Source organism: Limulus polyphemus, unplaced genomic scaffold, assembly GCF_000517525.1.
Source record: "Limulus polyphemus unplaced genomic scaffold, Limulus_polyphemus-2.1.2 Scaffold3112, whole genome shotgun sequence".
Classification (NCBI taxonomy): Eukaryota; Metazoa; Arthropoda; class Merostomata; order Xiphosura; family Limulidae; genus Limulus; species Limulus polyphemus.
In genome coordinates, this window is record NW_013668722.1 from 68,713 (window position 1) to 82,607 (window position 13,895).

At 35.4% G+C, this 13,895-nt stretch overlaps 1 protein-coding gene across 1 annotated transcript in view; it reads left to right on the plus strand.

The window, feature by feature from the left end:
* LOC106468685 (PDZ domain-containing protein 8-like) overlaps positions 1 to 13,895 on the plus strand; it is a 118,757-nt gene that overhangs the window by 60,859 nt on the left and 44,003 nt on the right. Inside the window, exons 6-7 of the mRNA XM_022397050.1 lie at positions 1,504 to 1,794; positions 3,862 to 3,937. Coding sequence (XP_022252758.1) covers positions 1,504 to 1,794; positions 3,862 to 3,937 — 367 coding nt within the window. The remainder of the gene's footprint in view (positions 1 to 1,503; positions 1,795 to 3,861; positions 3,938 to 13,895) is intronic.

The following is a 13,895-nucleotide window of genomic DNA, read 5'->3' on the forward strand; positions in this document are numbered from 1 at the left end:
CATTACACTCCTGAGGATGATGCAAGATTTACATTGAAACATGTAGAGTATATGAGATAGTTTTCCAGTCACATTGGGGATTTTACCACTCTTTAACCTTGTACAGTAAGTTATTATTTTAGTAATTTGGAGACTGGAAACAATCTCATTTTATTAAAGTGTGTTTGAAATATTCGTTTTTTAAATAAAATATCTTAGTTTTCAAAATAGAATCAGTTGGTAATGGCAATTCACATGGTTACCATATATCAACATCCATCCTTCAAACTTCTCCAGTTACTGCTTAAAACCATTAATTAGTAATTTTGCAAAGTTATTAGATAAAATACTTAACACTGAAATTAGTGGTGTACATTTTATGATGTATCTTACTACAGGCCTTGATAAATATTTTCAGATCTAGTAGCAGGTCTGATGTAGAAAAGTGATGGAGCATATTTTGAGTTGGTTGTATGGTTATGGATGAGACATACAGTTTTACACTAAAAAAACAAAGGGTTCAGTATTAAACTTTATTACGTGCATTTATTAAAATAATAGACTAAATAACACTTATGTGGATTCTTGCAATGAATGAAAGTAAAATAAAAAAATCACTATGATCTTGATAGGCCAAGCATGTTGTTTTTGAATAGGTCTAATCTACTCATCACTACAACAGTGTACAACAATAAGCAAAAGTGTTTTGGTGTGCCTAACCTAACTCCACTATAGTTTGTACTGGGAAATAGAGGCTATTTTTATTTACAATTACAGCCAATGACTAACAATCACCTGATATCAACAACCACTTGATAGTATTGCCTGAACTAACTGCCTTTGGTCCATCCGAGTCTAAACATGCACACTGATTGGTTGAATTTAGAGAAAGAAGAAAAACAAAATGGTGAGAAATTAGTAATTTGTTGCATAACTGCAATGCTTCATTCTTGAAAAAAATATGAAGAAGTGCTGAATCTGCCATTAAAATCCTAGAAACAAAGTTCAGTTTCGGACTCAAAGAATGCAAAAATAGTTCTAGGCTTTGAAGAGTCCAGAACTGTTCTAGATTCAAATTCTATTTAACAAATCCCTATATAAGAATAAAATGGGAGAAAATACTAGGCACCAAGCTCAAAATTTTTAGTCACCATGGTAACCTGGCACCCAGGATTTGTCAAGGCCTGTCTTACTGCTAAGCATGTTACTTTAAAATACTTCACTAAAAGACAATAGGAAAGTAAACATGTAATTTTTAAAAAAATTGCTGTATAATGACACTGAGAGAGAGAAATATTACAACTGTCTGTTTATTTAACTGATGTTTAATAATAATTCTTGATATTGTTTTTCTAAAAGTTTAATGATCATAGATTTCCAATTTTGTCATGTTCTGTTTTACCTAATAAAAAGTGTATAGCCTAGGTTTGTCAGAGATCATTGTTTTTTAACTCATTTGTTATTCTTGTTAAATATATGTATAGTTTATATAAACATCTATATTTATATATTTTTGTTATACAGAAAGTTACAGAGGTATGCAACTCATTCTGGTTTTGACCCTTGTTTGTGTTATGGAGATATTCTTTTGACTTTTGAAATCAAACCGAATAAAGAGGACAAAAATAACGTTTTGTCAAAATCATCCAAAAAAGTATTGGTAGGGAGCAAAGAATCTGAGCTTAAAAGAAATTCAAATTTTGGACCTCAGGAAATCCCAGAGAAATACCCATACAAACCACCTGAAATAATGTACTGTGATTCAGCTCCAGAGTCTGAAGATGAAGGTTTATTTGCTGAAACTGGAAATGATAGGTAGGAATTCAAATTTAGATGTACTTTTCATGATGATATTGAGTTTATTTATTTTGATTTCTGAGGAGCCATTTTTTCAAAACATTTGCTATTTCTGATGTTAAGGAACTACTGCTTTTTAATTTTCTTCATGCATCTTGTTAATATGTGAAAAATTGTAATTGAGGTAGTAAAACAGCCAACTGTAATCTTTATAGTTGTGTGTGTGCAAGCATTACTATGACTACCCTTTAATTGCCATCATAGGTGCATTATGTACTCAAAGTCTTTGTACGAGGTCATACATTTTTACTTTATCTTGTAATAGTTAATTAGATGTTAATCATTGGATAATTTTTTTCCACACGTCACATACGTATGCCTTACAGTAATTGAGAAACACATAAACCATCTTGACCATATATAACTATTTGATATTTCAGTATTAGGAGGGTTGTGGTATATAAGGGGTGTTGGAAAATAAATCACACCTTTTTTCGCGAGAGTATAACAAAGTAAAATAAGATTTTAATTCAATTAAAAAAGTAATTCTAAGTATCAATATGGCTTCACTGGGCCACCATTGTTCTCACGCATGAGTTTTAATAAATTTGCAAAAGATTTCAGCAATGCAACAAACATGTCTGTTTTTGTGGTTGTCTCTGTGAGAACACGAATCAAGGTTTCATGTTTGTGTCTCTCACATTCAGGCAAAATGTCCAACATTTTCAGTGGGATTTAAATCTGTAGAGTTCCCAATCCACATTCCACCACTTTTTCATGGTCCACTCTTTCAAATTCAACAATTCTGAAACTTTTGAGGCATTAATTGGATTTTTCAAATCTGGCATTGCGATCAGTCGATTGGAAGACTTGAATTCTCAGAGCATGTCTGCAACTAGTTTCTGAGCCATCCTGAAGGCAGCACATGCAACATGAACTTGAGTTCTAGTGAGCACCATGATTCAAAAGTTTTTGCAAAAAATGAAAATCGAAGAGTCAAACACCCAAGCTTACGTTGTAATGACCTTTTCTCATGAGTGATGATATTCGCGGTCCTACCAAGTTCATCATTACTTCAGGAAAAAAGTGTGATTTATTTTGCAACACCCCTTAAGCATACCATGTGTTTTTTACCTCCTTGTATTAATATATAAAGTTTTCAAAAATTGTTATTTGTGTAGTTTCTACATGTTAGCCAAGAATGTTGCTACCTATTGTTCTATGTCATTCGCCAAGTTTAGCATCTTTTTTTCTTCCCTTGGAAAAGATAGTTGTAAGGTCTCTCACAGTATGTATAATTAGACAGTTATCTCTTCCATTGGCAGTCAGGTGTTCTCTTGAGGTTATGACCTTTCTTATGTTTCATTAGGAATGACCAGTCATGTGTGTAGTAATAGCTCCTCTAGGTAAGTCTGTTGTTAAAGAATCAAGTAAGTAACCAAGGGTATATTCATCCTTGAACAAGATCTCAACAATATTAGTCTTGTATACAACCTTATCGGGATAAACTAGAAATAACCTCATAGTTAACTCTTTTGAAGGTGCTGTCCATTGTGAAAGTAAAATACATTTTATCGGTATTTATTTGGTCATACATTTATGTTCAGTTTCTCTCTATTTCTCACAAACTTGATTAGTCAGAAAATACAGAATTATTTTGTAGTAAATATCTTGAATAATCTCTTGTTACTCAGTGAACTTACCTTGTCAGTCTTAGGAAAAATCAGTGCTATATGAAAATATGATATGGTTAAGGAAATTAGCTTGACCATATTTTACAGCAGCTTATATTAATAAAATGCTGAAGTTTTGACACATTTAATGTCATTTCCCTTCATTATACACTGTCCTCTTTAAAAAATATCAATGCATCATTTTTCTTAAAAAATATTGAAATCGAATTATTGGGATTTTAAGCAGCAAAAATAACTATTTTGCAATTACTGTAAATTAGACTTATGACTGTGATATATTCACAATAATATGTAACATGATATCACATAATGAAAAACAATGCAGGAGGTAAATGCTCCAAATAAACCATACAGAAGAATTTTGAAAATATACATATGTGCTTTTTTACAGCATCATATCAGTAAACCATGATTTTATTGGTACCCACTTTCATTCAGCAACTCTTTGTAATTTCTGCGACAAAAAGGTAAGTAATTTTTGCATGTAATTTCCTGTACTTTTTGTTTCTTGTATAAAATGCTTAGTTAATGCTTAAGAGAACTGTTGCTATAAAAGAAATACAAAAGATAATCTTTAAGTGTGTACTTTTATAGTGTTTTGCCATAGTAACATGAGTAGGCTTGAAACAGAAATGTTTGTTATACCAAAGTGTAACACACCACTAGTTTTAAAATTTAGCTGAAAGAAACAATTCAGTATCTGTTAACTTGGTCTTTTTAAACTTGTTTACTCAATGAAACAATGAGTAAAACTTAAAAGGTTCTTGTAACATGATGTAAGTCAGTGAATTACACAACATATAGTTTGTACATAGTTACATAAGCAAACCTACAAACCTGTAATAAATTATCGCTTCTAAAAATACTAAATTATAACTTTTGTATTAAATTTTAATGAAACAGTTGTGCATAGCTAACATTGCTCATTGTTAGTTTCAATGTAATAAAGTGCAAAATATTTCTCCAATCATTTTAAAATTTATACCATGAGTAAGTGTCAGAATTAAAAGCAAAGGCATGTCAAGGCTTAATTAATAATGAAACTGGATATGTTATTCTATACATGCAGTTAAGAAACATACCATAAATTCAACATGAACTCAGTGAGCTAACTTGTGAGTTAACTTGTGCTTATCAAAAACATACTTATGTATAGGACTCTTGTGAAAAAAACAAAAATATTTATTTAATGAAAGAAGATTTTAGACATTATATATGAAAATAAGAAGCTTGAGGATAGCCTGATTGTAATATATTTTTATAATTTCCTATTTAAAATAAAGACATGTTGTCTAGTGACCAACAAAAAACTTGTTTACTGAAACTATCTGCTGTAAGTGGTTATTGTGTTGTGAGGCTGGTTTTATTACAGTTTCACCAAACAAAAAACTTGTTTACTGAAACTTTAGGTACATTGAAACTATCTGCTGTAAGTGGTTATTGTGTTGTGAGGCTGGTTTTATTACAGTTTCACCAAACAAAAAGGAAATCCATTTTGGGAAACATTATGAAAGTTTATTTTTTCCAGTTGAAGTGCTTAAAATATATTAGTGGATTTAAAAGTTTGATGCAAACATAGTCATTGAGTTTGTGAATCTGTGTTTAGTCTGATTACACTTTGTTTCTCATATGAATCATAGTGTTCATTATTGTAGAACAAATAGTTTACATGTATTATCTATAACTGTTTATTATCGAGTCAACAGCTTAGTGAAGATTCTGATACGGTGTCTTACCATTTCTCACAAATAGCTTCTCTCATTCAGTGCTGCCCTCTAGATGCATAAATTGTTTTGCTTGTTACTAGCCTTAAAATTCCCACTTACCCCACATTCAATGTGGTTCTACTGCATCTTTGCATGCAGATGAGCATGTGGCAACCCTCCACTAATAGGAGCACAATACATTCTCCTGAAACAGGTGATTCCCTCTATACTATTCAGCCTAACCTTCACTTCTCATTTCACATATGCACTCACATAACTTATTTTTCTCAAAGTAATAATTTGAAATAGTTCAGTATTTCAATTACAACTTAAGTTGAAGTAAACTTAAATCTGTTGTTTTTTTCTTTTCACCATTTAATTTATTGAATTGATCTCTGTTCAACCATTAATTTGGAATTTCATATCACAATAACTACTAGCGTGACTACTACAACTTTGAATGTCATTTCTCAGGTTTTAGGTTCTACACTTTTGGCTGGGGAGGCCCCGGCCTTAGTTCAACGGGAGCTTGAACACTGCATGAAATATTCAGCTTCTCCTGAACCTGGACAAGATCTTCCATTTCCAGAAGTACTTGATCTTCAGGACAAGGATTTAGTGCCCCCCCCCCCCACCCTATCATTTACCATGAAATCCCCTGTGTCACCTATGGTTGTCTGCCAGGCTTCCCTCACCCTTTTTGGACATGATTTCACAGGTATGTTACCTTTTGTCTGTGTTTCCCATCTCATATGACCCTGCACCTTCCCTTTTACACAAGGTTCATTCATCAGGATCCATGCTGACCAGCTCTAAGCACAATTATGTGCAGGATCCAGCATGCCTCATCCCCTAGATCTTTAAATTATTTTGCTTTGGCTTATCTCCAATGAGACTTTCCTTTCCTAGACTTGAAACATTTGGAGTCTTTGATGCAAGTGTAGAGGGCCAACCCTGATTCTCTGGTTAGGTTCTTCCAGACCAAATTCTCCAAACTCAGACTGACCCAAACCTCTTATCCTCAGATACCTGTCTATTATGCATCTCCTGACTGAGGCTATCCACTGATAACCTGAGAAGTTTTCGGAGGAGACCCACACCCTCATATTTTCCACTTTGGTGCATTTATCCTCTTCTGTCCTTGCCCTCCAAACATGGTTCCTCTGCTGCTGGTATCTCCAAGGTAGGAATGCATTTTGTCTCAGGTGAGCTTACCCATTACTTTTATGCATGACCTTTGTGGGGCACCATTTTTTCACACATCTCATTTTTTGAGATGTCTCTGAAGTTATGGGTAGAGCTGTACAACAAAATTTCTCCAATTCTTCTTTGGTTTCCAGGTTGTCTCAGCCTTTACTTATCCCTGCTCCCACTCTTGTTTCCCAGCTCACTCCTTCTCAACTTTTAGCTGTTCCTCTCTCCAGGGTTTCAAGATAAATTATTGTATTTTTCACTGCAAAAAAGACACGTGTAAATGGTACCAGTGACTACCCAGTGGGTTCTGGCAGGGTAGATGCATGCCTGTTCTGATTTGTTCACCAATGGCAGGAGTTCACTTCTGATCCTTGGGTTCTTCAGGTGCTGTCCAATGGTCTCTTCCTTCCCTTCTCTGTTATCATCCGTTATGGTGTCCTTTCCTCCTCCTTGGGATCCCATAACTTTCCAGCATCTCTCCAAGGTGGTTCAGACTTTTCTACTCGATGATGCTATAGAACCAGTCATTAAAACCTTTCCAGGTTGTTTATTTACTTGCATCCCGTAATAGATTTGTTTCAGCTCAACCATTTCATAGACCTCCATTTTCCCATGAAAAAGACATGGAGTCTTTTCTCACTCTACAATGGGCATTAACTCTGGGTCTGTGGATAACCAAGGTAGACATCTCAGATGCTCACCTCCACATCCTCATTGATCCACAGTCCAGATGGTATCTTTGGTTTGTTCACAAGGGATGGGTTAACCAGTTTTGTGCATTGCCCCTCAGGCTGGCCACTGTACTTTGTGTTTTCTTGAGTGGTCAAGGCTTTTGTTTGACTACTCTATAGTTGGGGCTTGTGCTTTCATCATTATATGGACAACTGGCTCCTGCTGGCTCTATCATATCAGATAGCACACAACACACACCGTTGCTTTTGACCCAGTATTTCATCCACTTGGGAGTATTTTTCAACTCCTACCTTAGTTGGGCCCCACCTTCTTCCCTTCATCTACAATCAATGGAGCTTTTAGTCACCAAAGCCCTTACCACACCTACTCTCACTGCATGTGAGGTTCTTTCACAATTGGGGACATGGGCTTCCATGAAAGTGCTCTTGGGTCATACTCACATGCAAGCCCTTCAGTGTATGCCTGGTTTTGGACTGGAGTTGACCTACCAAGGATAGTCTGACACACCTTAGCAATTCTACACTGTGGGACACATCCATTTAGTTTTCCCCATTAGTACTTAATTTGGTTGGGAACCCTCCATCCTGCCATTTCCTGGATGTTGATTCCCAGGTGTTTGTGTTGGGTGTTGAGCTGAACCAACCAACATGTATACATTGCTGAATGTGCTCCTACTCATTTCCACCCAATTCTGCAACATCTACTACCTCATTGGTTGAAGAGTATATCTGCTACAAATGTGGTATGGTCTCTCGCGGGTGTGTTCCTCTCTTAACTGATTTCATACTCCATGAACGCTCTTTGGACACTTTCTGAAGGGTGGTCATCTACGTAACATTTGCACTAGTCCCTCCATTGTTTCAATGTGAGATTCTAGCTATTTGAAGTATGATAAGAATGATTTCAAGGCTCAAATGCATGGTTTTCTCATGAATTTATCCATTTGCATGGATGATCCAAGAAAATTACATGGAATGCCTCTCTTGAATATGTTTGTCAGATTTTTATATGGACTGGGATTCTTTACAGTAAGTGTTTGCACTAAATGTGAATAATAAACGGACAGCACACAATCCAAAACAAGTCAACTATATGTACAGAAATTCTTTTGTAGGATATCACAGTTGTATCTAAAACTTTAAATAATTCTCTCTTTTTTTTTTTATGGTGAAAGTACACACAGGCTGGTTCAGTTACTTTATAATCCAATTGACAAGATGAATTATTTCTTCTCCCCTCTTTTATCACAATAGAATCAGTGATAGATTCACTTACATTACCCTGTAGGTTACAAACAGTTGTATCCAGAGCTTTAAATAATTCTTTTTTTTTATGTCAAAAGTCCACAAAGGCTGGTTAAATTACTTCAGAACCCAATTGACAAGACAAATTATTCTTTACTATTCTTTTATCACTAACCACAGGGTTACCACAGTTGTATACAGTGTTTTAAATAATTGTCTCCTTTTCATCTAAGTCCACATTGGTGGGTTCAATTACTTTAGAATACCCTTTGACAGATTCTTTTTCTTTATCTCTGTTGTTACAATACCACTGTGAAACTCGCTTTAGATACTGCTTATTATGACTAAACTAACAATCATGCAGTGTAACTTCAGTTTTACTAATTTATTTTAATTTCTTCCTTGCGCTCTGTATCTGCACGTACTTATAACATGCAACAGAAAAAACAAGAAATATCTAGCCCTCTGGTGACAACAACATTTACATGACGAGAAAAACTTTGAAGCTTTGAGTAAGATGTCATCAACAGTATTACAAAAGCCTAGTACCACAATTATGGATCTCCTATGGGATCTGAACATCCATCCGCATCTTTCCAATATGTGGTGCCCTGTGAAGGGATCCTGGTGGTTGAGTGGTGTCTGGGGCACTGCAACATACCACTGTGGCCGCGAATTTCTGTAGACAGGTGGCCTTGGGGTACCCCCCCCCCCCGAGACAATTGGCTGGTCCTGTTGGGCTAGGGTCAACTGAGTACCAGCATTGGGCATTCTCAATGGGTGTTGTGGACATTGTGTCTGATGCTGATGTTTGGGTATAGTGCTCATGAAACTCTGTCCTTGCTGCAGTGTCCTAGCTTGGCATTGTAGTGTGTCCCCTCGTAAGAACCCCATGCTGGGTGGGGTCAGTGGGCACTGAATCTTTCTCCTTTTATTATGGATCCCCCAAATCCTCAAAAAAATAAAATAGTAAAACTCTGCTCATTAGTAATTGACCATGCCATGAAGACTGAACAGCAGTATCCACTCCATTCTTCACCTTTACCTCGTTTTCTCATCATTCATTCTTTGTCGGAAAAAACCTTTAGGGAAAATGTCTCCCTTATTTATTCAGAAGGGCTTGCAGGATCTAGCAGGAGAATGTTTTTCCTTATGCTTGGCACAAAACTATTGTCTTCCCTTTCTCTAAGCCTGGGAAGGATCACAAGATTCCTTCAAATTATGGTGGACCACCTGATTTGACTTGAAACCTCGAGCAGGGAAGCCTTTCTCACAAGGGAACATCTTGTTTCCATGTTCTTTGACCTTGATAAGGCCTATGATACTACGTGGAGGTATGGTACTTTTGCGGGACCTTCACTCATATGGGTTGCATGGCCATTTACCCATTTTTATTCAGAACTTTTTACTAGACAGGCAATTCCAAGTCCATGTGGGTTCGACTCTTTCCCATTCTTTTCCACAGGAACTTGAAGTCTCTCAGGGCTCTGTCTTGAGTGTCACACTTTTTAGTATCAAGATTAATGCTATCACTACCCAAATTCTCCTCCTCTTGCAAATGGGCTCTATGTTGACGATTTTCACATCTCATGTCAGTCATCAAAAATGAGATTTATTGAGTGGCAGCTTCAGACTGCTTTATTCGCTTGTTGAAGTGGACCACAGCAAATGGTTTGACTTTTTCTTTTTCCAAAACTGTTTGCATATATCTTTACCACCAGCAGGGCCTACACCCCGATCCTTAGCTCTGTCTTGATGATGTTGTTCTTCTTGTGGTTCCTTAGGCAAAATTTTTATGGCTTATCTTTGATTGAAAGCTTACTTTCAGCTGTGTGTCAAGTGTATGAAGGCATTGAACATCCTCCATGTTCTCTCTTCCACCTCTTGGGGAGCGGATCGATATTCTATGCTCAAGATCTATGGTGCCCTCATTTGATCTAAACTGGACTATGAATCTCTGTTTTGCCAGGACCTCGACCTTGAAGATGTTGGACCCCATTCACCATCTGGGGCTTTGTCTCTGCACGGGAGCTTTCCACACTTCTCCAGCCCAGAGTTTGTACATTGAGTCCTGTGAACCTTCTCTTTACCTCTGCCATTTGCAATTTTCTCTACATTAAACTACCAAGCCTTGATCCTTACCACAGCATCCCACCTGGGGTTGTGTCTTTCTTGCTCGGTGAACCATGCTCATTTAGAATAGACAGTCTACAAATCCTTCTTATGGCCTTCGTATCCAGGTGCAACTGAATGAATAGGGTCTGGCATTGGCTGACGTTCTGTCCCCAATAATCAGCCCATACCACCATGGCTTATTATTATCCCCAGATGTGACCTTTGAGTCATCTGAAGAAGGTGGATACTCCCGATTGAATGTACTGTCTTCTCTTTACAGAACATCTTTCAAACCATCCTTCTATTCCCGTTTATACCAGATGGTTTGAAATCAGGTGACTCTGTGAGCACTGCTATGGTTTGTTGTGACTTGGTGATTGCTCACAGGATCCTCTCTATAGTTACTGTGTTCACTGCAAAGTTGTATGTCATTTCTCTTCCCTTGGATCATGTAGATTGTAGAAGCTAAGCAGTACAGAGATTGTACTATTTACAGTGATTCTCTACTTGCCCTAGAATTACTTAATGTTACTTCTCACCCTCTTCTTGTCGATATTCATCAGTTACTAGCCCATCTGTTTCTATCCACGTTTTCTGGATACCTGGCACATTGTTAATCATGGGAATGAGCTTTCTGACACTGCAAATAAGTTTTTCTGCTCTGGTGCTGTCATGGCCATGCCTGTTCCATATATAAACTATGGTCCTGTATTCAAGGTGCGGGTTTGTACTAGATGGCAGTCCACTAGGGATGAACAACATCATAACAAGCTTTTCCAGATCAAACCTTCTCTTGCTCTTTGGCTGTCTTGTGTCTGTAAGGATCAGAAGGAGGAAGTTGTCCTTGCTAGGCTACATGTTGGTCACAGTTTTTTAACTCATCATTTTTGTTTATCTGATACTGACCCACCAATGTGTGGCCTTTGTGATACTCAATTCACAATAGCCCACATTTTAGGTTTGTGCCATTGTTATAACCATGAGCGGTATCACCATTTTAGACTTCTTATCTACGGGTGTTTTGTGTTTTTAACTTTTTTACAAGCCATTGGCCTTTTTAATTGTATATGACTTTTGAACATTGTTTAGTTTTTAGCTAGATTTTCTAGATTTTCTATAATTTTACTTTTACGTTTTTACTGGTTGTTTGGTGCAGATAGCCAAGTTGCTTTGCGCCAAAAAAACGGCAAACAACCAACCAACCAGCATTAATTATTGCTTCTAAAATAATTAACTTTTAACAGTCTTGTTATGAAAACTAAAAATAATTAAATATTAAATCACTAAATATACCAAATAATAATTCTTAAACTGAATAGTTTTGTATATACAACAATGTTACCTTTGGATCATGATGTATTCCTCAAAGTAAAATTTGTGTAGTAGCTGCCAAGTGAACCCAGTTGGCATCACATAAGTTTCAGAGACATTTCATCTCTAACTGAGGCTATTCTTGATGGTTACGTGTTTCAAGCTGGCCAAGGGAACCAGATGATGGAGCTGAAGAAGAAGCCATCAGTATAGACTACTGTATTAATTCAGCTGGGGATTCGTCAATTTGACTGACCTCGTAACCATAAAAAAAAACCAAACTAAATCTAAGTTACCTTTCTTTCTTTCTAGAATGACTTCAAATTGTAACATGAAACTAAATTCGTTTTTCTTAAGTAGCTTTAAGCTCATAAAAGTATACATCTATTTATAATCAAATTTTATTGTTTCATTGCCTTTTGTACACTGTCTAACTACTATTCATGACATTATAAGTTGTAAGTAACTCAGGGAATATGCAGCTCACACTATGCTATCAAATTACATTACACATGAGCTACTGTGAGCTGCTCGCATGGATGCATGCCTCATGAAATATTTTAATTTTATTATTATTATTTATGTTACTTAATTTAATCTTAACTAACATAAAAAGACCCATATATTTACATTTTAATTACTTCTATATTAATAAATAAAGAATAAACATGAAAAACAAGAAATAATTTAATTATCCAATCTTCTTTTTCTCTTGCTATCGATTGTCGATGACAGTTAACCCTGTTTTTTTTATACTAATGGTAGTAATGCACCAAATAATTTTTACTTAATTAAATAATGCACCAAAGAACATTGACTAATAACATGCAAAAAGTAGACAATTTCTACTAACCCTCAACATATTTGTGTCTTTGTAACTATGCGACAAGAGCTGTTACAAGTTCATCTAAGGTAGTCATTAACCTTCCCATGGGAACGAAGCTTGTACTCTGAGCTCTGAGTGAATTGGACACTTACCTGTTGAGCATACATTATACAATACATAATTTGATAGATGAAGACCGTGACATTCTATTGGTTATAGGTAATATATAATTAAACATGAGAAAGAACTAATTACAAAGAGAGGATGCGTCACGTGGGTGTGGCAGGAGGGTTCTGATTTTCTATTTGATAGTTCTGTAACCAAACAAAATTGAAGGCTATAAAAATTATGGTTTGTCTGAACAATGACTATTTTATAGTAAGTAATTTCAATTTAATTTCATACATTTTGGAGGGGTGGAGGATGAAATACACAGGAGAAGATACCTGGAGAAAATGTGTCATATATGTTACACTAGGGAAAATATAGGATTTTTTAAAATATTGCCTTGGAGAATTAGAACTTAAAACTTATATAATATTAACTCTCTCAACCTGGGCTTGGTTTGTGGGACTGACCTTGTAACCATTTTGTACTTGTTATAATTTTCATGCAATAACGTTTAAATTAGTGAATGTTAATTAAATTTGGCAGTTTATCAGTAAACATTACAATGCTTTCATATGCAAAATATCAAATTTTTTTATTAAGTCTTAAAGTTTGTAAAGCAATTTTCTCTCATGCCTTTTTTTTTTTCACATCTTGCCTATCTATCATGCAAAGTAATTTTCATCTTGACATTAAAAATACTTTTGTGCATCAGAAAATTTCGAAATTTCACATGAAAAATCTTTATAATGTCCAAATAATTATCAAATGTTTCTTGAGAAAAACTTTATATTTTATCTGTTATTTTCAGTAATTAATCTCTGTATGGGTTTGGTAAATTTGACTGATCTCACAACCACCATAAAAAATTAGGAAATAAACATAAATTATCCCTCTTTCATTCTAGAATGAACACAAACTTTAACATGACAACATAAATGTTTAGACAAAACAGCTTAAATCTCATAACATTATACATTTATATATATTTATTATATTGACCTTTTACCTGTGCCTGGCTAACAATACACAAGTTACAATGACATGGCTCACGTGCATTCATGTGACCTTTGTTCTGTACAAAGTAACTTGTCTTAGCTTTTTTTTAGTAGACTAGTATTTTGTAAAATACAATCACATTTCAATAATTATACATTATATATGTATATACATTATTGCTATTTTGAAATAAGTTCTTAAAGTTATTTTTCCTAAAACATAGAACAGT